Below are 26509 nucleotides of genomic sequence, written 5' to 3'. Positions count from 1 at the left end.
ATTTTCACAAGATTCAAATATAAGATAGATTTTTCTTATATATATATATTTTTTTTTTTTCTAAATAAATATTTTCTCAATATATATGTATATATGTTGAAAAAATATTTATTTTAGATTGAGTCTAAATATTGATCTAAAATTAATATCTTCTCAATAACATTATAAACTAAAATAAATGTTTAAAAAATGTGTTTTGTATACAGAATATAAAGATTTATTGTATAATAATATGAAAAAACAGAAGAAATCAGGATACATTTCTTTAAGAATGTAATTAAAAATTTTTTGTATACCAGTACGTTAAATTAAAACTGCAAGAAGAAAATAAAATCAAAAAGAGAAATTAAGAGAAAATAAAATGTTCCAGGAGCTTAACTTTAAATAAGTATGTTAAGAATCTCAGACAATTCATTATGTATTATACATGTTAAAAATATCAGATTCTGTTAATGAAATGAGGAATAATGAGGCACAAATATCACATCATCTATAAAAGGTGTAGAAGTTATTTTTTTGATTGGCAAATAAAATACGGGATAAAAAGTGAAAATATTAAAACAACAATCTCTTAAAAATTTACCTACTCGATATATCTATATATTTATAAATTCTTATTGAATGGCTACTTTAATTTATATAATATTTCTCCGTCAAAATAAAGCAATCGCTATCGATTTATATAAATATCTCGTCTTATAATATCTCCGGATTCTCTGTCCTTGAAAAATACGAGCTACTCTTCATTGGGCAGTTTCAGTTTTTAAAGTAAAATTGCAAATTTGCGGATACGTGGCAGGCGAGACGAAAGCGTCAGTAAAATCAAGAAGCTATCGACAAAACCTTCGTCGCGGCGGCCACGTACATTATTACACAGACCGTCAATATAACGTTACGATAATGATACCTATTAAATTCACGCCGTGTGCGTCATGAAACGGCGCCTGTCGCCGACGTCGCACGCTCCGTTTCGGCATTGAAAGCAATTTGGGCAGTAAACCATTTGGGTGCGTGCGCGAGTGTGCAACACGCGTGCATGTACGTGACGTTTCTCGGCGGTTGCCCGTTTAAATCAATCGCGAGTACATCGACATGCATACACGACGTGCCGTCAGACAACAGCGCGTTAATGGAAAAGTGTCCGCGCGTTTCATTATTGACTAGTATAATGCGTGGGAGAAATAATGCAGAAATAGATTCGATTCAGCTTGGCGATTGAAGATCTTGACATAATAAATAGCGCGTGCTATAATTGGGCTTTCACGTATCTGCACTCTCAAAAATAACGGTGCCTGTATATAATTCTCGCTGTCTTGGTATTTATATTAACATCAGTATGATGTGGATTTAACACCATGGGTTTTAAATCTACATCACGATGGTGTTGATATAAACATCAGAGATTTGAAATCCACACCATGTTGGCGTTAATAAATATTAACACCAACACAGTGAGAATTAGGTATATATAGATATGGATGTTAAATCTACATCTATTTTTTTAGAGTAATTTAGAGTTACATTTAATTCGATTGTGCTAAATTGAGCAGTTTAAATTTTTCTCAAGGTAATTGCTTAATTAATTTTTTTTATGTATTAAAAGACAGTATTTTTTGTTTCTTGAAGAAATTGTGCTGGATTTCCTTATGATTATCCCAATAAAGTGATTGTAGAGAAAATGAGGAAATCAGTACGCAATTGTGTCGAAAGTGTCGAACGATTTGTAATGGCGAACACGTCGTTTCATCGGATATACGATTGTCTGCGCATTGAGTGATAATGGGACGTTAATGATGATCATAAATGGAGAATAACATCATTAAATTTTGCATTAAATATTTTTTACTATTATCATTATTTCACATAGCGTTGTTATAAAAATATATTATCGGATTGATACGCCGTAGTGTCACTTTGGTGATCATAATTCGAGAATTATTCATCTATAATGCAGAGCTTCCTTCGTTCTAACGTCGCCGTAAGCAAAACGATTGTCCGACTAATCACTGATAGGCAATACATCGCGTGCGCGTAGAGATACACGGACTTAAAATGATATCGGTTTCAAAGCTCCGGATACATTCAACATTGGCATGTATATCATCGGGAGGAACTGCTAGCGCGCGACGTACGAACGCGATAACTATGTTAACAGCATCTCTTGTGCACACGCATCGAGCACGTGGGGTTCAGGTACGTAGTGCGAATAGTATTGCCGGTACCGTTAATACCATTCGCGATATCTAGTCGCTCAAGAGAGTGCACACGAGCACGCGGAATCGCCGCATGTGTGGGAGCGCGAGTGACGCCATTTTTCCCGACCATCCCGTATACCCCTGCCTCTCTCTTTTTCGCGTGAGAACAAAACTCGGATACACAATGATATCGGGATAATCGAGCCTGGCGCGCTTTCGGCCACACCGTCCTACGCAAGCGAGTTTGCTAACTGTGCTCGAAAAATGCAGGAAACTCCTGTAGAAGCCAGAAGAAGCCTGATGTATACCCGCCTTTCATGGAATCTTACACTTTCAACTACAAATCGCTTTTTTCTCGCTTTTTTCGTTTTTGCTTCTCTCGTTTTTATTGAACAGGTCTCGACGGAAATTTAAATATATATCGTTTTTATTCTACATAGAGAAAATGCAATCAAAACGAATAAATATATTTGAATAATTAAAGAATTAAATATTTGTAATCCTTCGGAGCTGATGGATCTGTTGAAGCCAGTCAGTTATAAATCTCTTTAAAAAATTGTAAAAAATATCAAATAATTCAATTTTTTTTTATGTTACCTGCAAATTAATCATGTATTTTGATTAAAATATGTTCAGTATTTATTCTTTTTTATACGAGTTATTTTGATTTCCTTGAAATTAGACCTGGTTTATTAATGGAACCATGTTAAAATTTTTTTTTAATTTAAGAGCACTTTTAACTCAAGCCAACCATTCATGGGTTCAACGGACCCTATGCGATTTTTTACATTGCTGTAACTTTTTTATAATATAATTTGAAAACTCGGATTAAATTTAAACATTTTACAATTTTTTTTCAAAGTAGTAATTTTTTGCGAATTTTTCCAATAAAATTTTTTTGAAGCATTGTGATTAATTGAAAATATTAGGTGTTGGAATTAATTCGTAGCGTTTTTAAATGAAAGAATGTTATTTATTTCACATGAGCATTAAAAAATACATTAATGAAAGTACTTCCCATCACTTGTAAAACGCTACGAATTAATTCCAACACCTAATAAAATATTTATTTAGTTGATTCGTATTTATCTGTCTTTGTCTGACTTGAGATATAAATTTCACACGTTTTGAGCTAAAAAATACGGATTCAGCAGAGATATGACAGAGAGATGACAAAGTTATAAGGTTTCACAAGTCTCGATGTGACCGGGAAGGTAACCAAAAATAACAATGACTTATTAGGATTAATAATTAATAAATTAAAAGATAAATTAAAATTTTTAGGTAATTTATATTAAAAAACTTAATAATTTTTTAAAATAATTTTTTTTTCAAAATTTTAACTATTTTTTCAACATGTAGGTAAATCTGATATCAGATAAAATTAAATAATTTTGGATAATATCTTACGTCTAAAATTTTACGTCGTACGTATGTATATATATATATATATATATATATACATATACACAGAACAAAGAAGTTAATTAGTGACTCTTAAGTAACATAAACTAAATAGGTTTTATAGACCCAGCATCAGTAAAATCATATCTGTTTACGAATTTCGATGTCAACTTCGAAGGATTAAATATGTCGAAATACATAACTAGCGCATCTCGTTAGTTCACTTATTCATATAAGCAATCTTGTTTCCTGATCTTAATATTGTTAGTACATAGTACATTATTATTGTAACAAACATTCCGGAATTGTTCGACACTTAACTTACATTATTAAGTTACGAGGTAAAAAAAAAAAAGTTCGACGAATCGCAAATCTTCTCATAATTCACAATACAATATAACAATAGTCTTCAGCATTCTTCAATCGTGAGGAAAAGTTTTTTTCAGAAATCGATAGCCCGTTTACTGTCCGTTTTATTATTCACTCGAACGTCTTAACACATTTTCCCAAAGGTATCCGATCCACACAGTTTCCTCTGGATTTCGAAGATAAATTTAGGTACGTTCTTTCGACGATACCAAATGAAAAGTGTGCAACCATGTTTCCTACCTTACATTTTACGGACCGTTATCCAGAACTGGACATTTTCGCCCGCGTTTAGTCAACCGAGAATTCGCAGGCGCGCACACATATGTGTGTATGCGAAAATAAAATTCGACTATACATTCGCGTACGAAGGGACACGAGGAAAAGCTTTCCCGGCGAGTATACGTTCGAAAATTGAGAGAGAAATTCTCGTTGATTGACATGCCACATGGTGTAAAATTTTCATTCAATTTTAGAAGAGTATCTACTAAAAGTACTTCAGCACAAAAGTATATTGCACAGTAACGCTTCTATTAAAAATTTAATATACGTTAAAAATTTTGAGGTGAGATCAGCTTTATCTTATGTCACAAAAACTATTTCTTGATAATATCTTCGAGTGCGAATAACTTGAATTTAAAAATTACGAAGAAGACTATCAAGGAAAAGTTTTTGACATGAGGTAAAGCCTGGTCTCGTCTCAAACTCTTTAACTTATATTCAATTTTTAATAAGAATATTATTTAAAAAAAGTTTAATTTTGATTTATTAAAAAAAGTCCTATCACGTATTTTCCTGATTCGCGCATGTATGAATTTTCCTTATACCTTCTCACATTTTGAATTCGAGGTTAATGTATTTAAAAACACATAATTGCAAAGCGAGAAAGGATACGGGAGATATTTTGTATTCCATCATACATAACACTTTGTTCGCTAATATCGAGCAAATTTCACACTGCACGCCAGTTAGAAATCCGCTCGCGGCTTCCAACGTTCTCGTAACGCGTGTATCGGATACTCCCGCTATTCTTCATTACACATTGGTCGGGTATATCATCACCGTGTCATTAAGGAATGAGAAAAGCGGATAATAAAGGAATGTGGAAAAGAATCGGCTTTCTTGACTTGCGTGCGCGCAACTTATTATCCTACGTGTGTACCCGATAGTATGTCGACGTGAACTTATTATTAGAGTGTGACGTTTCACCGAAGCGAACTTGAACGCCGTTACTAGGGCTCTCCGTTACAACTGTTAAAATTGAGAAAAATCAACGCTTAGAAACTCATTGTCCGTCAATCGAGTACCACTTTTGGAACTCGGCAATTGGCGCGGATAAATAAGAAAAAAAGAAAAAAAGGTAAGAAGAGTCCTTTCCGCCCGTCGAGTTGCTTTCGCACGGCTTACTCTCGATTCTTCCTCTCTGGAGGATTCGAACTCGCTCGCGGGTTCTGCTTTCCGCTGAAATCACTTGTAACCTTTGCCACTTGCAATTCGTGCGCCTAGACCAGTCCCACAATCGCCCGCGTCTAACCGCCGAGCGTACCGCTCGACCGGAGCTTTCTCCCGATCGCTAACTTTTACTTTTGCCACAGGCAAATTGAGGATCTCGACGTGTCCGTGCTCTCGTACGTAGGCTGTTCGCGCATGACGCGAAACTAGTATCCGATCCACGAAGAGAAGATGAAGTCGGACCCGCGTGTGAATCCGATGTTGTGCGATTCTTTGCTCTTGCACGTTCGCACGTGCAAAGAAATTCAGTAAATCGCGTCGATTAGAACACCAATGGAATTTACAGAAAATCGAATGTTTATGGTTTCGTTAGGACAACTTTGTTGAAACGTTTTTCATGAGTACACTCGTGAATATCGCGGCCGTGTGAAGTGAAAATATTATTTTAATCATCTTTTTTACTTTAATCGTTTTTGCGTGAGAAATTCTGATGTGTTGTTTGACAGATATTCTTATAATTGTTACATGAAAATCGGAGCGAACTTTTGATCTTCCGAGATGAAGAGATTAAGTTTATATAATATTAAATTATATATATTCAATTTTTTTTTAATCATTTTTATACATCGCCATTGTTTCTATTCAACATGACGTTAATTACTTGTTAAGTGACGTTAATTACTTATTAAGTGCATATATTATGAACCTTGTTTATCTCGAATCTAACAACAGAAATTATTTATTTACATTTTGACCCATATAAAAGTTAAAAATAACAAAATGTTATTTAATTCAAGAGAATTACTATTATTCCTTTAATATTTAACAGTATGCATATCGTGCCAAATATATTCGTAAAAGATGCTATTATATATTTATTTTTAAAAAAATATGAAAACATTTTAGCACATAATTAAAGTAATCGTCCCAGTGACCGAACATGTATCTATGTTTGGACACACACAATTTATTATTATTAATCTCAAATGCTTTTTTAAATATAATATAATTTAATTGTACTTTAAACAATAATAGCGTTTTTCACTAACAGAGTTGATGTGCACTCAGTGCACTTTAAAGCTGTTGTATAAAAATCGACGTAAAATAAATGTACGTTTAATAAAAATATAGAAACGAATTAAATCGCGAAATCCTCAATACATTTTGTGTTTGTATTTGATAAAATATATATTGAGTATTTTATTAATTGAGATATCTCACTTTTACATTCAGATTAGATTAACGTACAACAGCTTTAATGTGCACTGAGTGCGCACCAGTTTTGTCAGTGAAAAACGATATAAGAACCTTATTGAACCGTACATTTGAAAATTCAACAATAAGAAATAGAAGTAATGCCCATAACGGTCAAAGCTGGATCTTTAATGCTTAAATAATTCAATCTGAATTACTATATATACTAAAGTTCTAGCTTTGACCGTTATGGTCGTTACTTTTATTTCTTATTATTGAATCAATTATAATTTTTAAATATAATTAAAATATAATATGTAATAAAAAGAGTATTTAAGAGATTAATAATAATAAATTTTGTGTAAATGTCCGGATATAGGTATATATCCGGTTACTGGGACGTTTACCTTAGTCGTATTTTTCGAACTACTATATTGTTGCATAAAAAATTGAAAATAGAATCGATTCTAGATTTAGTTGCACAAAATTTTGTACAGACTCAACGAACCATCCTTGAAAAAAAATCTACTTGAGTACGCTAGTAGTGTATTCCCATTTCGATGTTGCGTGAAGCGTATTTCGCTTGCGTGCTCTTCATAGACCGGAGGAAAAAAAAACAACAGCCCGCACAGACGATGCGAAATTAAAACTGGAACACACGCGCTCGTTGAAACTGTCGCTGTATTGACGCGAAATCCTTATCACGTTGACATTAACATACGTGAAAGTACAGTCGGTACGTGAATATACCTGTTGTGCGCTATTATTTTTCTATTTACAGTTCAGCTGACAGTACGAGCGCGCGTACCATTCAAAGAGGAATAAATCTGTCGTCAACACGTAGAGATACAGGCGTTCAATTAAAATCGCACGAGAAATGCGGAGGCGACTGTATTTCGCGTCTTGTTTTTTCTCTGCCCGTGATATGCTTGCCTTTTATTGTATGTTTTTTATTAATTTGTCAACGGCTGTGATTTATAGGCAACACGAAAATTCGAAGGATATTTGCGAGATGCTTCAATTTTTTCGAATATTTTTTAGACATATCCTAGGTCTTAATTTTGAAAACTATTGCATACGAAAATAATATGCATATTATAGATTTTTGTATATGAATTCAAAAATATAATACATACTGTATTTAAATATTAATTACTGTTTCAAGAGTCCATATATTCGTAAAATCATAAGTTCGTCACAAGCATCAAATTTATTCAAAACATATTCTGAATTCTATTGTAAGTTTGAAACTTTAATCAAGATTATTAAATTAAAATAAATTTGATTCGTTTATTATATAAAGCCGTTTCTTCGATAACATCTTCAAAAAATAAATTTTTGAATATATAATAATTAGATTTTCTAACAAAATTTAGAATAAGTAGATACATTTTATGATTGTTATGAAAAAAATATTTTTTGTTAACCATTATTTAAAAGAAAAAAGTAAACTGAGTAATCACTTTTCTTAGCGGTGGAATGATATTTTTCTGTATATATAAAGCCGGAGTATCTCGAGTCGTTTTTATCACTCTTTTCGGCTAAATCGAAAATTCTTGCGGAATATATATAGGCGTGACGGATTAACTCGGATCAATCGACGCAAGCGTAATTGGGATCGCGATTGGAAATCGTTTGTGCGCCATAAATCGATCGGGGCTTCTTTCCAACCGCGCGTTAAAGTGGATCTCTCCCTCATGGGTGCAATGACCTCTCGTCCCGTCTCGAGCGTAACTCTCCTCTTTTTAACGTAGATTCAGAAATATATATGTACACACGACGATCGCGCACGGCCAGAGTGAATTGACCTGTATTTCCGAGCGGTAGCAGCATCGAGACGAGCGTAACAATGTATACGCGCGCAGCCGTTGAAATCGCCGCCGGTGGGAGGCCGCCGCCCCACCTTTCATTCGACTTTGACAGTTCCATTATGGTATCGAAGCTAACGGCAAACAGAACGGGTGTAGTTGACGATTGTGAATCAACGTGCTCGCTGGTCCGTCAAGGTATTTTTATTGTTCCCCCCACCCCCACCCCCACCTCCACCCCTCCCCTTTTTCTATTTCGTGCCAAAGCGATCGCTCGACGTGGAAAGCGGACACTTCGTTATACGTTTCCTAGTGTCACAGGTGTGAAATTGAGTCGCGATAAACGTGAAAAGTGCATTCCTCGTGGCGTCGATCTCATGTGAATGGAAATTTGAATTGATTCGATTGGGCGCATTCAACGAGCAGCATTCAACGTACCCATCGTGTTTCTCCTTGGATCAATTCGGCGAGCGCATCCGGTGAAGTTCCGCCATTGTCGTCATTGGATTAATTTGATCAATTTCGTCGCGTTTGTCTACTGGCAACCCCAGGGAGATCGAGATAAGTTTTCGTTATGTAAAAGAGAACAAAGTGGATCGTTAACGAGCTGCGCGACGAAATTGCGAGTATGCACCGCACGAAGTTTCAGAGTCGCGTTGTAAAGGACTTATTTCGCTGTATGTCACACCGTTAAAGACATTTCACGTGCGGTCTCGTTTGCACGAAGGATTTCTGCGCTCATTATTATTCGCTGTCTTTGACTTTTTCGTACGTGCGTCCCCGATACGAGTCGCCTAAAGACGAACAACAAACGGTATCCACCGACATATACGTCGCACTGCATTGGTCATAAATTAATTAACGCGTTAGTACAGCGGAAATTTCAGTTAGTCTCTCTCTTGCAAACTTCATTCAGTTGAATTCGATTTCAACATCCACGCCAAATAATAAGTATTGTACACCTATTTATGACAATTAAGCGTACAATTTATAAGTTCTACTAGAGAATGTTAATCGCGTAATAGAAACGACATTGTTATTTCGAATTTCTATTCTCACATTTTAAGTAATATACATTGTAAAATCAAATAAAAATCATAAAAATTTAAATAAAATTTAATTGAACAGTTTGTAATTTTTTAAAATTTATTAAAGGCATTTCGACCGCTAAGAATAAGATTCAATTTTCGTTGAGATAATTTGATTTGAATATCTTTGAATACTTAGTATTCAAGCTACTCACAGTCCGTGTGACGACAAGGCTCCCTCCATGCGAGAGAATTATGGAAAAAATATGAAAATATATATGTATAATTATATATTTTTCTATATTTTTTATTTTCTGATATATGTAGTCGAGACACGTGTATAAAAATATGTATAAACATATGTATAAACTTTCATTAAAGAGAGATCATTGATAAATATCAACATCGCACGTAGATATCGTACTGTGATATATTTAATGTTACGCATATTAATCAGGTATCGTTAGAAAGTTTTAACGATAACCCGTGAATCAACCGGAAAAGATGGACGAGTGAAAACGATACTATTGATCGCTGCCGAGAGTAGCTCAGCAATAGTTAACCCAATTACTTAGTGTCAAATGCGCATTGAAGCTCAAATGAAATTCAAGGTGGTCTCCGTGCATGGAAACCAAATTTAGATTTCAAGAATTATTACCTATTAATAAGGATCGATCCGACGTGCTATGATTAATTATTAACTTATTGATCTAAATTTCTATGACGATTATAACGACATAATTGAATAAACAACTGAATAAATGATTTTAACTCATCACTTAACAATTATCTGCTATTTAAAATTATGATTCTCTGATTTTATTTTACGTAACAAGGTATAATAATTTCGAGTAAACACCACAAAATATTAGCACTGTTAAAAATCTTTTTCTTAATTTGTGCCACAACCAACCGAGATATAACGGGTTTCTGCTTTAATCGGATTTATAGGTTCGTTGGATACCGAGCGTATCTTCTCTAACGTGATTACTCTTCTGCCAGTTAACCAAAGAATATTGTGGTAATTCGCGAATGTTATTTACGAATTGAATTAAAACGTATAATCTGTGCGAAAAACGCAACAATGAACTCGAATCGAAGCGGGACTCATATCCCGGAACGGTGAACATTTTCGTAACGAACAGTGATGATCACATATACGATGATCGAGCCACGCAGTGATAGGGTGACGGTCTGCTCACCCCAGACTCAGCACCACTGCTATCAAGTGATACGAACCACCAGAGTGCACCAAAGTTCACGAAGCTCGAAGATGGTGACCGTTCAGGAAAGGGTCGTCAGGTCGCGTCTTCAATTGGGTTACTCCACACCGACGTCATTCATCAATCGGTATCTATCTGTTATTTTTATTTCATCAAAATCTAACAACCTGTCAAATTCGATGATCGTTCAATCTGCCATTTTTAATTGATATTTATCGAATGTATATTTTGTTATTCCGTCAGAATTTTTATATCTATATTACACACAAAACTCTACTGATAAAGGTATAATTGAAAAACTAATTTTCGAATCATCTTAAATTAATATTTTTTTTTAATGTAACCCTATTTTTTTAAATATGATGCAAGATGCTTTAAAGCAGCTTTTTTACTGTTATATCTAGTGTCAAATTTATAGCGTTTCTCATTGGCAGAATTTTAATGCACATTCAGTGCACATTAAAACTGTTGCGCACTATTCTAATCTAATTGTAAAAGTGAGATATCTCAATTGATAAAACGCCCAATGTGTATTTTATCAAATAGCACAATAAAATGCATTGAATATTTCACGATTTAATTCGTTTCTATATTTTTATTAAACGTACATCTTTATCGTCGATTTGTGTATAACGACTTTAAAGTGCACTGAGTACGCATTAATTCTGCCAATGAAAAATGCTATTAATCTAATTTAAGTTGTCACTGCTCCTATTCAATATATCGTTATTTTATACTAAAATAATGGTTAAATTGTACACCATGTAGTGTCAAATTTAACCATTGTTTTAGTAGAAAATAACGATATATTGAAGCAATGGCAGCTTAAATTAAGTTAAATTGACATTATAGATTTAACAGTATTATGTTTAGGGATGCACCGGATCGTAAAATTATCGGATATCGAATATCCGGGAAGGCAATTTTTCGAGTCGAATATCTGATATTTTCCGGATATCCGACTGGATTCGGTAACAATCACAAAAAGAGGCTGAGTAAAAAAAGAAAAAAAGGGAATAAAAAAGATCAATAGAGATAATAACTGTAGAGGAAAAAATTGTAATTTTGTAACAATATATAAGTTATTATATAAACATTATGAATATGCATACTTATTTATAGAATATTTATATCATAAAAAAATCAACAATTTAATGATATAAATTTTCAACCGGATATATTCCCGGATGCTAATGATATCCGACTATCCGGTCGGATAATAAAAAAAAGTGTATAAAATAATACCGGATATCGGATACAAATAATACCAGACAGATATCGGATACTTTTCGGATGTCTTGTGCATCCCTAATTGTAATTTATTATTTATGTCTTATGATATATTTTTTTTAATTTCTCTACTACTTTATTAAATCTGCAGATTTATGTAATTCGTTAAGCGTATCTGTACATAAATCTGTACAGAAACGCAAATTTGTATATAAACGGAAGGAAATAAACAAATTGTATTGGAGAAAAGGAAACTGCTAACATTCTATCGGCGCTATCTCGACGAGATTCGCACGAATGTAATTATCATACTGGAGGAAACGTAATCTCTCTAAAGCGGCATCATCTCCTCGCCTCTTCCTCTCTAATACATAGATAGACTATCGCAAACACGCACAGGAATAGCACGCACATGCTTACGCGGATGGTAGAGAGCAAAATTATTTCTCAGGTAGAAGGTAGAATCTGGTAGGATGCTCGATGCTCGCGCAAGCGTACGCCCTCGCGCACCTACGCCGGTAATGGCAATCAACGGTTGTTAATTGCTCGATGATAATTAGTCCACGGCGGCGCGCGAGCAGCGGTAATAGAGCACGCTTTAATAATTTCCGTAATGGATTTGAGACACCGTATACATAGACTTTTTCTGCGTAAGGTGTACCTCATAACACATTTACCTGACAACGATTTTTTTCTCGATACAAAAAGTGTTACGTGCCAAAGTCACCGATCAGACATAGAGTTAATGACGTTAAACTTTACTTGCGAACGGAAGTCGACTGAATATAATTGTATTTTCCTAAAATCGGCTGATCTTTTCATTTACAATGGATAGCAGGATTCTTTTCATTTAATATATATATATATAGGGTCATCTAAAAAGTATCCGCGGTTTTTTGTCACTAGATGGTGTTGATGGTCAACACATCTACTGACAAAAAACCGCGGATACTTTTTAGATGACCTAATATACTTCTTTTATATACGTATTATACACCGGAAAAATTTACTAAATCTTAATATATATTTCTTTGAATAGTACTAAATAAACATTTATTTACAATAAATAAATATTCAATAAAAGAATACACGGAAAGAATCTTTTCTTAGAGTTTATCCTGAAAATATGATAATTTTGGGACAACATTATATTTCGAAGAATTTTATTAATTTAATTTAATTTAATTTATCTAATTTATTTTATTTTATTTATATAAATTTTTCTCATTCATTAATAAAACTACAATAAAATATATAATAAGTTTGATTAATTTACACTGAAGTTGCATGTTAAAAAATAAAAATCTGTAAAATATTGTATTGTACCATATCATATTTTCAGGTTAAATTTTAAAAGACAATTCTGTCCGTGTAGTTAAATCTAATTAATGATTGTATCAAATAAACAATTTAGTAAATATTTACTTAGTTAACTGTTCAAATTAATATTTTTTTTAATTTAATATTTTCCTAGTATACTTATTTCTTATATCTGTCCTTTTTTATTTATGTTCTGAAAACTATTTCTGCAAAGCATCTTGTAAAAGACACCGTAATATCGGAAAATACTTAATATTGAAAGAATGTTTTTCTTATATTTTGATGTCTCGTCAAGAAGTACGAATGGAATTCATCTCGAATCGATTTTTGCGTGAGTTTGCACCGCGGAATTTATTAATATCGCTCTGATAAAATGTGCCATGACTGCGTGCCGTGAATAAGCGACGTTAGGCGTAATTGACAGGAGCGATGGACACTTGCGCAAATCCTCTATGCATCCGCATCTGCCGAGACGTCTCATAAGTAGAGCAAAGACGTCCTTAAACGCATCTCTTCGAGAGCTTCGTGGAAATGAGCTGTCAGCTGATTTTCACATCGTAATTGATCACGAAAGAGCCGACGCTTTCATCAAACTGTCGTCACTTATATCTAAAGCTTCATGATTGAATAATTCATAATACCAAACATTTTCATTTCACACACACATTTTTGCATTTCTCTTTTATATATGTATGCGATGTTTACTTAACTCTTTCATGGTAATAATTCAAAAATCATATTTTTTTAGTTGTATCTTACTTTCGAAGTAAAGTATATAAAAGAAAAATGCAATAAATAAATAAATAAATATATATATATATATATATATATATACACACACGTATGCATTGTGCAATTAACGCAGTTAATTCGAGTAAAGCGAATGTGATATGACGAATGTGACTCCGCCCGGAGAGTTCGCAATATGCAAATGGCTTATATTGTGCGCATTTAGGCCAATGATAATGAACGTAAGCTATCACTACACGGTAATTCAATTCTCTCCTCTCTAGAAACAAAAGGACGTTTGCATGTACTTCGAGGATATATCAAGTTACATGTTAAGAAGTTAACGAGCTGCTACGTGTCTCTTGCTTTCAGCGGTGAAACTTGATTAAATTGTAAATGCGTTGTATCGTTATCGTTATATCAAATGTACCGATAATAATCCTTAATTTATGTATCCATACGCGATGGGTGGATACTGCGGTCTCATGCAACTGCATTTATAGAAATACCACTACATTTTCTCGCAATTACATTTATAGATCTAAAGAGGTAAATATTACAAATATAAAATGATGTAATAATATAATAATCATCAGCACGATTATTATCAAAAGTATAAAAAGGCAAAAAAAAATGAATATATTACATATATTCAAACACATGAACCGTGAATAGAATATGACATTAAATATATTTACAAAGGAAACATAATTTTATCTCCATTTAATACAGGATTTCTGTCGGTGGTTCAAATCCTATTGTATTTTCGCGATGTTAAATACCTGCAGAATATTTTCCATTCAAAACCACGTATTAAGATATTTAATAAATTGCAATTAACAATTGCATTAAATATAATCTCATTCACATCTATTCGTTCCCTGATATATTCCAATAATATCAAATCGATTGAAAGTCCGTTCACTTTCCTTTTTCACTGTACACTGTAAAAATGATATATAGGCAAAAAATATACATGAACGAGTCTTTCAAATTTAAATAATCTAATATTTTCCTAAGACGCGATCTGTCTTCCATGGATCAAAGTGAAATAAGGACTGTACTTATAGACTCTTAAGAAGCACCTCTTGAAGGAGGACAGGAAGAAGCCAGTCCGTACATTTGGCCGCCTGCGGCATCTTCCCTAAAGAAAAAACATCGAGCCAGGTGCGTGTCGAGGCACCATCGGCACGGCAGGCAGGCGGCATGGCAGAGCCATTTCTGCGTCCCGTGCCACTTCTGCGAAGCCGTGTCGGGGAGGCTCTGGATAGCACGCGCTCGTGTGGCACGCGAGTCGCAGGCACGATGGAGCAGCTGTTCCTCCTCCTCCTCCTCCTCCTTCGGGGAAGCTCTAACGCCACACCGTCCCTCGCGTTTATATCCCTTTGTACGCAGGATCTCGCGTCTCCGGTAACATATCCATTCCTATGGATTTGCTGATGTTCTCCCTGAAGAAACGTTTCGTAAAAGTACGATTGATAAAAAAAATATCGATTTACTTTGCTCGCAACTACGATGTAGGGCAGGTTTCTTTTTCCTCGAAGGTTTTTAACTATACGTTTGTTATATTACGAATTATATACGTGCTTTCTCTTCTCCCGAAGCAGATGCTTCCGAAGAGCTTTCCAATGTTTGCATTTATAAGTTTCACAATTGATTTTTGTAAAAGTCCGATATGTGATAAAATTCATTCTACTATAACGATAATGATGTTTAATATATTCTTCCTCTGAAAAGTTATGATGATACGCTTTCTGAATTCATCTTCCTTTGTGCCCAAATTAAAGACACAACTTCTATTTCTCACACGTTTTCATTAAAGTTCCTGAACTTTATACTGATTTAGAAGGATCTATTATGTAAATGTGATTCTTTATTAAAAGAAAGTAACTTAATTCTCAATTGTGCTCGATATCTTGTTTGAAGTTTCAATTCTAAGTTAAGATTCATGTACTTAGATTTTCTAATTGAAGTTTAAAACTCATTGAAATCTCTTATATATGCGGTTACGTGTTGCTTCTGCATTACCCACCATATTTATATTGTTCAACTACATTATCGTATAACATTTAATGATACACGCACTGATTACGGCAGGGAAATACGACTTAGTTTACGAGAACGATGCACATTTTATGACGAAGCGGTACCATCGATTTCTCGATCACGCTCCAATTTTAATTCTCTGGTAATACAATTCTAGCCTACGCAGATACATTTCATCATTATTTCTTCACGTATTACAGCAACATTTTCTTACTAAGCATTGATTTAACGGAGAGAGTCTTCGCTCTCGCAAAGTTCGAGAGAACGATTCGTCGAACGAATCATGAATCATTCCTTGCAATTCTTGGTCGCAGTCATCTCGCGTTTCATCTCTTCGGCCGGCATATGCATTTGTCATATGTTGCGCATTCATTTGCTTAAGTTATGTCGAATTACGTAAGTCATTTAATTGACGCGCATTGCGTAAGAAGTGGTCTCCGCCGCGGAAGGTTGAGTGTCACGGTCAAACATACCGTCGATGCTGCTATCGTCGTCGATGCTGCTATCTGACGTAGGTACACCTGCCAGATGCACACCGGCGAGGGTACGTTGGAGATACGGGCATATAATACGCACCTTTATGGTATCTTGGAGGGGCGAGAGGAAGACTTATACCCCTCGTCCTCGATCCACGATTCTTTCAGGGATTTCTTGTCCCAATGGTCCGAAAAGCAGACCTCGAGAACGCCAGCTGCTCTTCTTCCACCGCCAGTTCGTCTTCAGTGTTCGAGGTGGTCGACACGCGAGACACGTGCATCGTTCTTCGCGAGAGAGGAAACGGCTCGGTGGCGCAATCGTGGTGTAATAATTACGCGCAAGAACTAGCTGTGCATCGAGAACGTCCGTGGCACACCGCATCATAGACAAAGATAGATCGTGCAATTCGATACACGTGGAAAATTGTCCGAGTCCTCGGGAGCAACATGATCATTTGCATTTACCATTTCAGAGGGTACGTCCTCTATTCTTACGCATATTATATGCGTCGCGTATATGTATCCGCTTCTGTCTAATAATTAAAAACACCTGGCGTTCGCCAGTAACCAGGGTGTCGTTTATCTGATTTCAATTATCTCCGTACGGACTTGCCGTACAATGTTTCTCTCTAGAGACTCTTACATAAGCTAGCTTTTCCTCGATAGGATAAAAACTTAAATTGTGAAAATCTAAAGATAAAATTTCTTCGTTTGAGATGCCGTCTTCAAGAGAAGAAAATTGAAAAATTTGATTGAACATTTCTTCCATTTTTTTAATTTGTGCTCCACGATAATTCACTCAACTCTCAAACTTTGCGATGAGTCTCTCTGCATAAGTTAAAATTATAAATCAATACTGCACTGAAAAAAAATTTCTGGTTGAAAATGGACGAATCAGAATTTTTTCTGGTTAAGTCTACTAGAATTCTTATTTTTACCAGAACAATTATATCAATCAGAATTCTAGTTATCTCAACTAGAATTCTAGTAGACTAACCAGAAAATTCTGATTCGTCCATTTTCTACCAGAATTATTGTTTAATCCAACCAGACCATTTTTCTCAGTGTGAGGTCCACTTTTATCAATATAGATTAACTTTAATCTTAGTTTAATTTACTCTTTCTTCTTTTCTAATAGAAAAGATAAAAGTAAGGTAAATCAAAGTTAAAATTAATCTACATAGAAACGACTTTAAGAAAATGCTGTTCAATAATACACGGAAAAATAATGATGAAACGTCTATGTATGTCTGGTAAGAATGGTGTTAATATAGACAATGAAAATCGGAGCATGATCGAGAAATTAATGATTCTCTGCGATTTTTGTCACGTCCGTTTCGTCAAATTCTTAGAGGTGATTTATCAGAAAAGTACTTCGCAATTGAGGGATACAGAAGTCGTTAACAACCTGAGATTAGAAAGTAAAGTCTCGCGGACGTGATGTCTCGAGCAAAAATTAATTAACGTTTATCTGTCTCTTGCGCAGCTTCCCGTCGAAGGTGGAGAGACCGTCGCACAGCAGTACGGCCGCTAGCCAGATCCACGGCAACAGCATGCACGGCGCGTACTCGTCTGGTAGCCAGACGTCCCTGTCGACGACGTCGTACATCACGGGCCAGTCCTACATGCAGAATCAGAATTATGCGCACGGGCCCCCGTATCCTGCCGCGAGCGTGCAGGTCTATTCGCACAACGCGACAGGCTACTCGCAGCCGCAGAGCTATGGCACGATGGTGCAGGGCTTCGGCGGGCAACCACAGTCCGCTGGGTACCAGCAGAATCACCTTAAGAAGGGCTCGGTCCGTAACGGCGACGTGCTCAAGCGGTGTCGGCTGCAGACCGCGTAAGTCGTAATCTTATATCCTCTTTCGCGACCGCGAACAAACAACAGATACGCAGAGAACCGTAACGGTCCGCTTGCGGATGAAAAATTGTATCGAGGGGCGCAGCCAAGAGAATGGATCGGAAGTTAAAAATTGCGTGGTTTCGTTTTCTACAGGTACGAGTTGTCGCAGGATCTACTTGACAAGCAGATCGAGATGCTGGAGCGGAAATACGGAGGCGTGAAGGCGCGGAACGCGGCACTGACGATTCAACGTGCCTTTCGGAGGTACACATTGCTGAAGAAATTCGCGGCGATCACGGCGATGGCCAAGGCAGAAAAGCGATTGAGTAGAAAGCTTCAAGAATTGGCGATCGATCGCTCGGGCAATCTCAACGATCATGAGAGAATGGTTTATCATAGTCAAATATACATTCAGCAGGCACAGTCCGCCAACAGGTAATTCAAAACGTTTCTCCGCGGAAGTTACTGTCGTTATGTTAAAAAAAAATTTATCGCGTTAAATTAACTGCGCGAATCTAGCAGACCGATGCCGATCCGAAGCATGTCTCTCAGGGAGAGGCGGCACGTGGACAATTCGCAATCGCCTATACCGAGAAGTCAGAGCGGTAGATGCGAGGTCCAGGTCAGCGGCCATCAACACACAAATCATAATTTGCATCAGAGCGGTAGACATACGCCCTCATTGGCGCCCAGCCCATGCAATCGACATCAGCAATTACCACCGAGTCCCTGCTGGGAATCGAGCTCCCAGGAGAGCGGCTCCAGTATCCATTATTACAATCCACAGGTGAATGTCGATAAACGTAATGACAAAGAAGACGATCATATTGTAAAATGAACGGACTAATAATTTGTTACAACAAAATATATCTTGTTTTATCGCCTTAATTTGATAGAAAGATGTAATTTCTGTTTAATGCAGGAAGCCCTGTGCGGCCTGAGACAAGAAACGCCGCCAAGAGACTTGCTGCGAACACCATGTACATCGCCGTCGACACCGCACAATCTACAGACGACTATATCGCAAAATTGGAACAACGCCAACCAGCTTGGTCCTGGCAGAACGAGATGTTCCGGTAAAAAAGTCCCCCCGGAGGTGCCGAAGAGAACGTCTTCTATCACCTCGAGATCCATGGAACCACGACATAACGGTCTTAGTAAAAGTGTGGAGAACGGAAGTCTAAGTTCGGTGCAGAGCTCCGGTAGTGATTCCACCAATTGCGAAAGCTCCGAGGGTGATGCTCAGAGAGGATCTCCTGTCTGGAAGCACAAAGGGATTGTGAGTATAGTTAACTTTCTCTCGTTATATTTACGCTTTACTTGCTCGTTCAGCGCAAGTAACGGCGATTTTCTGAGGACATAAGCGAAAAGCGTTAACGGAACTGTTGTGATTGTGAAATCAGTCGAGTTCGCCGGAACATCAGGAATGCGCGAGTCATACTGCTGACACGGCGGCGATGACCGCTAACGTGAAGGAGCTTGGCCACTCACATGCCAGCTCCGGTTATCAGCTTCCCCTAATGGACCATACGGAAAGTCTGCCGCCTCAAACGAGCTACAAGGTGTCCGAAACAGTAAGGAAGCGACAATACAGGGTCGGTCTAAATCTTTTCAATAAGAAACCGGAAAGGGGAATCAGTTACCTTATCAGACGTGGATTTTTGGAGAACAGTCCGCAAGGAGTCGCCAGATTCTTGATCAGTCGAAAAGGATTATCCAAACAGATGATAGGAGAGTACCTTGGGAATTTGCAGAACACTTTCAATATGGCAGTACTTGAGTGAGTTTAATATACTTAATATACTTGAATTAATGTTGAGAAAAGAATAAATTTTCGTTAATAAAGACTTTGTCTCATTATAGTTATACATTATTTAAAATATAATACTTTTTTTAAATAATACTGTTATAATATATTTGAAACATGTATTTTATTACTTATAATTATTCTATATCTATTAGATATATCTATACTTTAATTTAATACTTATAATTTGCAGATGTTTCTCCCAGGAATTAGATCTTTCTGGAATGCAAGTGGATGTCGCTTTACGAAAGTTTCAAGCCTACTTCAGAATGCCTGGCGAGGCGCAAAAGATCGAGCGGTTAATGGAAGTCTTTAGTCAACGTTATTGCCAATGCAATCACGACGTAATATCGAGGCTGCGATCGGCAGATACCGTTTTTGTCTTGGCCTTTGCTATTATCATGCTTAATACGGATTTGCATACACCCAACCTAAAGCCTGAGCGCAGAATGAGACTCGAGGATTTCATAAAGAATCTTCGAGGAATCGATGATTGTGGTGATATAGATCGGGATATCCTAGTTGGCATTTACGAACGAGTGAAAGATAACGAATTCAAGCCGGGCTCAGACCATGTGTCGCAAGTAATGAAGGTCCAAGCGACTATTGTTGGAAAGAAGCCAAATATGGCGCTACCACATAGAAGATTGGTGTGTTACTGCAGGCTCTACGAGATACCGGACATTCATAAGAAGGAGAGACCTGGCGTTCATCAGAGAGAGGTTTTCCTCTTTAACGACCTGCTCGTTGTCACAAAGATATTGAGCAAGAAGAAGAATAGCGTAACTTACACTTTCAGACAGAGCTTTACACTTTGTGGCATGGTGGTTACTTTATTTGAAGTTCCACGTAAGTTTTAATGAAATAAATTTATGAAGATATTTAAATATTAGCGTAATATTTATTTCTGATTGTTATCATTTGTCTTGCAGATTATCCATATGGCATAAGACTCTCTCAGCGTGTCGACGGAAAAGTTCTAGTCACATTTAATGCTCGAAACGAGCATGACAGGTGTAAATTTGTGGAAGATCTTAGAGAATCTATCAGTGAAATGGATGAGATGGAAACTTTACGTATTGAAACTGAATTGGAGAGACAAAAGAGCAGTAGAGGTGCGCGAGGCGGTGCAGAAAACAGAGACTCTGGCGTCGCTGATGTAGAGATATGTCCTTGTCCCGGAACTTGTTCCGATAGAACAGAAACAGTCGATGTCGACACGCAATTGAAACGTTCCGCCCTTAGTAATTCTCTTCTTGATATACACGAGCAGTGTAAGTAGGGAAAAGTATATATTTATATTTTCATATTTACATTTTAGCAAATATATGAAAATGTAACGTGTCAATGTATGTATTTAGTTGCCGGTGAGAAGCCACAGCGTCGTGGAAGCGTGGGTTCTCTGGACAGCGGTATGTCTATTTCATTTCAATCTACTTCTGCCAGCTCGATGAGCCAAGGCATTAAACATCCTGGACAAGTTCATTCTATTCATCCAGGAGCTACAATTCCTGGGGCCGGTGGTAAGGGACTGGCTCAGCAACCGTCTTTTTTAGGAGGTCTTTTCGCCAAACGAGAGCGAAAACTGTCACAATCTGAAGAGTCCGGTCCTTACAGTCGCACCACAGAAGTATAATGTACTCTTCCAGTAACGTAAATGAGGTACACTTTCGTATATCTTCTGTTTTCTTCTAGTACGCTTCGTGTTTTTAATCAGATAAAGACGTGTTTATGTCTCGCGTTTATGTCGAAAATTTGAATAGCAATAATTACTCTCTAATTTATTCATATTAATAAAATTGCGATTTCTTCTACTTGGAACTTCTCGTCGTGCAGTTTTTTCTTCTCTAAAAAAAAAAGTGAATTATTACAAGCAGCAAGCCTGCCGTGAACTGTTCTATTACCGTACTAATAGAGTAGTGTCTTTTTATACGTGCATCACGAAGCGTGCTAAAGGATTAGAGCGCTAATGACGACAGCTAATAAAGATGTAAATCTGAAGGATTGGGCAGGATCCAATCGCCAGGCGCATTTAAAAAGAAAAAGAAAATTTTAACCTATTCTCCTCTCCCGAGACTATGTATAGTATTTATTCATCTAAAACAACTAATGGACACATTTTTCACACTGTATTTATAATTTACGAAGACGCGATATTGAATGATAGAATTGTGTGTAGATAATATTACATTTTTGCTTAGTTTTACACAGACGGGCGTTAACAAGTAGAATTTAATGAAGAGAAAATCTTAAATCACAAGAATTGTAAGAATACGAGATACCATCGAGAATTTCTAATAGTAATCGCTATCAGCAAGTATTATCACCATCACTAATTCGAAAAATTGTAAATAATAGGCTTATAACGACGTTCGAAACGAGTTGTCACATGTAACAAAAAGAAATTAGTATAAGGGAAACGATAAGCAATCTCTATCGATGTTAGGTGCATGTTGATGTCTAACGATTTTTATTAACGGAAACGTGAAGTTTGAATGTAGCAATGAAATAAGACTTAACGTAAGACGTAAGACGTGTTTGTCATTATAGCAATCTATTGATAATCATTCACGAGAAGTAGTTTTTGCTTATGTATGTTGAAATTTTGACTCGAAGTTGTTCACATTTTCAAAAGAAGAAAAAAAGGAGCGAAAAGAAAAAAACTCATCATGTTAAATATATCCATATGATTAATTCGTTTCTCGTTTTTCGCGGCAAGAATAGACGATAGATCTAAACGTCGATAATATCGTTGCGAGAATATAATCACGTAAGTTAAGATACATACGCGAAATAAACGGGGAAAAAAAGGAAAGAAAAAAACGCGCATGCCTTATATACTGCCATGATAAAAAAAAATCTCCCGCGACCGAGGAACGAACTAATGAAATCACAATCGTAGAGGAGGTCGGAAATTTTTTTCCAAGAGCTGTGGAATTGTATGACAAACTAATTGATCATGTACATAGCGCTGATCGTGATATCAGCTGGCTGTAAACAAGCAAACGGCGTTCATTAATTTAATGATAATCTCCCGTTAAAATAACGCATCTACATAGGAGGAGTGTTTAATATAATTCTACCTTAGATTTCTACTCTCTTTACTTGTGCTCTAATTCTTTCTTAGTATCGTGAATATCAGACGTGTGTTTAATCAAAAGATTTTAATGACGTTACAAAGGGAAAGGAGAGAGAGTGAAAGAGACCCAGTAGGTCAAGTCTGCTTAAACAGATTTTGCAAATCATTAACAAATTTTGATGCAGAATCTGTTATATCAGATGCTGGCGACAGAATGTCACAAAAAAAATATAACAATTTGTTTGCATGATTTAACACCTCGATAGGCAAATTGAAAATATTGCACATTAATGGCATCATGAACTTACGACAATTTTGCAATAATTGCGCTAGGATGATTCGATTTTGAATATATTATTATTTTGCTGAAATACTATATTGAACTTAATTGAGCACAGTTATTAACAGTTATTAATGTTTTAGAAAAGATCAGAGTTTTTACATCTGTTTTGTAAATATACCCGTAATTGCAGATTACAAATTTTATACAAGATTTTGTTATATAATTTATTAAGTGTGTTATCCTATCGAGGTACAGCTGATTGACAGAGCATAAGAAAGTTTCAATTCGGACACAGATGGTACTGATCTGCTGAATTTTTCTAATCGAATTTGTTATCAATCTTCTGGCATTCTGCGAATAGTTTGCTTACTGGGGAGAAAAAGAGATGCTTTCGGCCGCATTGTTAATATCAGCGATAAATTTTGTAATTATCGTTAACTTAAGATTAAGATTCGTTAGAGAGAACGAGTTTGCAATCGGTCAAAAGATATTGTGCAAAAAAGATTCTCGTTCTCCTGTATTGTATCAGAATTTTTCCAGCGCGCTGAACGAAAAGCGATGTCTAGAGATAAGTTGCCGGGCTGAAAATTTTTATACGTAACCGCATGATCGACTACGTTCTAATTTTGCGCCTGTCACGTCTGCTAATAACTGTTATCGATTGATCCTTGACACGTACGACCCGTATCGCTAATGTACTTTATAAACGTTGTAAACGATCGAATGTTGAACACTCCGTTCTATTTATGATTCTAATAAAGAGAAACGAGAAAAGGAGCAGAGGAATTGTTGAAATTGTCGAGAGACAATTTACGTATTTGTGGTGGCTTGTCGACAATACATTTTGTTTACAGAAAGAGAGAGAAAGAGAGGTAAACGAAGGTATATTTCCATGCCTGTTGCGAACTTTTCTTCATTAAGTGCTTTCCATTTGGTGGCACAAGTCGACACAAGTGTCGTTTTATTTTTATTGCTTACTAAATATAAAGAAAGATGGAACGATGCTTGTATCGATTTGTGCCATTAAATGGAAAGCATCCGTATTAAACGAGCTACTCGCGCACGCATCACCGACATCGATTCTAGTCTTTCTCATCAACACGATATACGCGATACGATCTCGTACGACAGAATACGGGATTACCTCGCGAAGATAATCCTTTAATGTGTCCATTTCTATCACTGTAAATTAACGTTAATCTCGGTTTAATTTACTCTTTATCCTTTTATAATTCTTAGAATTAGAAAAAGATAAAAAGTAAGTTAAATCAAGATTAAAGTTAATCTACGTTAGTAGAAATGGGCAGAAATTGTACAGAGACACATGATCGACTTTAGATGCAGCGTTAACGTCAACAAGTATGCTAAGTTCCACGGACGAGATCGCGTCAATTCTTCTCACTGGCCACTCACTTAAATAATCTGAATAATTCTGTGATAATCTCGCGCGAGGGCAAGAAAAAAAAAAGACTGATTAGGAAAACCCCAAATTTTCTTACGACATGTATCTTTTTTTTTTCATGTATCACTTTATCCCACCCTCACAAAGAAAAAGGAATCACTTTATTGAGCAATGAGAATGAGATGACTTGAGCATCGCCTCGCACTATCCCTCGAATTTGATACCTATTGTCATACTGTCGTTGTCAGTCGCGTTAAAGTAGAAATACGTATTCTTGTTAGCGGAAAAATATCAGGGAAGAATGGATTGCACCAAATTGGCGCGATCTTTAAAGTCTGATGCCCGATTGAGCACGTCGCAGCCGTTATTCGGCTTGCTCTCCGAGAAAGCCTTGCTGGTGAGAAAGCGTGTATAATCAAGATCAATCGCCCCTTTTCCTCTCGCCCCCTCCTCTTCCCTCTCAATGCCAAATTATTAGTAAATTTCTCCCTTGTTAGTCTAGTAAATGCTGTAAGTACACTGTGTTAATAAATAACTCTGAATCCGAAATGCGTATATTTCCTTCATCAATATCAGCTTATTTATCATCTCTGACGTCATGCTGTGACAATTCAATTAACATAATCGGCGATTAATTTATTGATATATATTACTACACTATTAATAATACTAATAATATTACTATTAATATTACTATTAATAATATTATTCGTTTAGAAAGAAAGATTTGATTAGCATTCAAATCTTTGGATGGTAGACAAAAATTTTGCCGTGAGCAATTCTATCGGTTCATATTAAACATCAATTAAATTAATCGGAGTTAATTGGCCGAAATCATCCTAAGTTTTCAAGTAACGTATTCTGTATTTTTATTAATGAATAAAACTATTATTTGTCACTTTTTTGCACAGAAAAAAAAGACGATTGCGAAAGAAAAAAATTATGAAAGAAATTTTATAATTCTACAATTAAATTAATCTGTCAATTAATTAATTTAATCGTTTGCTCTAATCTTCCGAAAATAGAACGAACGTAGTCTCAGATTACCGTTAAGTTTAGTTGCTTTCCATTTACACACAAGTGAAACTGAATCTGAAGTGAGCTGAGTATTTTATACTCAAATTAATGATCATCATTATTTACTTACTTTGGTAAAAAATTATCACATGATAATGACAACACAGGTTCATAACTTCACTTTTAAAAAAAGTAAGTTTACGAGACTCACACGATCTCGATCTTCTGCAGATTATAGGCAAAAACTCATTTAAATCTCACTTGTCAGAACGCAAAGGAACGCGCATTCAACTGAGTTATGACGTCACAAGTGAGAATTATCTGAGAATCGGTATAAATGGAAAACAATTTTTATGATATATTGGATGCGTTAAAGTTAACAAACCGGCCAGCCTGCTCGTCAAGCAAATGAATATAATTGGTTGTTACTTACAGATCCAACCATAGCCGCTTTGTCTTGAACTCGCCCATTGATAACAATAGGGGAATTCAAGACGGTTAGGCAAAGCGGTTAGGCATGCTTACCGAGCGATTGTATATGATTGGTTGGATCTATAAGTAACAACCAATTATGCTGATTTGCTTGGCGAACGGACTAGCCGCT

General features: G+C 36.0%; 1 protein-coding gene and 2 long non-coding RNA genes across 9 annotated transcripts in view; 1 reads left to right on the top strand and 2 right to left on the bottom strand.

Moving 5' to 3' along the window:
• The window catches only part of siz (Brefeldin-resistant Arf-GEF family protein schizo), a 57004-nt gene extending 31567 nt beyond the window's left edge, over positions 1-25437 (top strand). For 2 of the 6 annotated variants that reach the window (XM_011066600.2, XM_011066607.2), the window contains exons 2-9: positions 17958-18314; positions 18471-18752; positions 18837-19104; positions 19240-19596; positions 19721-20097; positions 20318-20973; positions 21057-21398; positions 21486-25437. In XM_011066600.2, the coding sequence (XP_011064902.1) occupies positions 17958-18314; positions 18471-18752; positions 18837-19104; positions 19240-19596; positions 19721-20097; positions 20318-20973; positions 21057-21398; positions 21486-21760 (2914 nt within the window). In that variant the 3' untranslated portion in view covers positions 21761-25437. Of the gene's footprint in view, positions 1-8691; positions 10798-16903; positions 16948-17957; positions 18315-18470; positions 18753-18836; positions 19105-19239; positions 19597-19720; positions 20098-20317; positions 20974-21056; positions 21399-21485 lie in introns of those variants that run through there. The other 4 variants (XM_011066605.2, XM_011066602.2, XM_087405840.1 and 1 more) reach the window with 4 other exon arrangements.
• The window catches only part of LOC105152365 (uncharacterized), a 41286-nt gene extending 14940 nt beyond the window's left edge, over positions 1-26346 (bottom strand). Inside the window, exons 1-2 of one of the 2 annotated variants that reach the window (XR_015544983.1) lie at positions 26036-26346; positions 11617-15397 (exon numbers count right to left, since the gene is read on the bottom strand). This is a non-coding gene — a long non-coding RNA (uncharacterized LOC105152365). Of the gene's footprint in view, positions 1-11616; positions 15398-26035 lie in introns of those variants that run through there. The other variant, XR_015544981.1, reaches the window with a different exon arrangement.
• LOC147909962 (uncharacterized) lies at positions 11617-15105 on the bottom strand. The gene is made up of 2 exons (XR_015544984.1): positions 15035-15105; positions 11617-14893 (listed from the first exon to the last, which is right to left on the bottom strand). It is a non-coding gene; the product is annotated as an uncharacterized LOC147909962 (long non-coding RNA).
• Positions 26347-26509: the final 163 nt, after the last annotated feature.

Source organism: Acromyrmex echinatior, chromosome 4 (genome assembly GCF_024713525.1).
Source record: "Acromyrmex echinatior isolate Ae372 chromosome 4, ASM2471352v2, whole genome shotgun sequence".
Taxonomy (NCBI): Eukaryota; Metazoa; Arthropoda; class Insecta; order Hymenoptera; family Formicidae; genus Acromyrmex; species Acromyrmex echinatior.
This window is presented reverse-complemented; position numbering and strand designations above follow the sequence as displayed.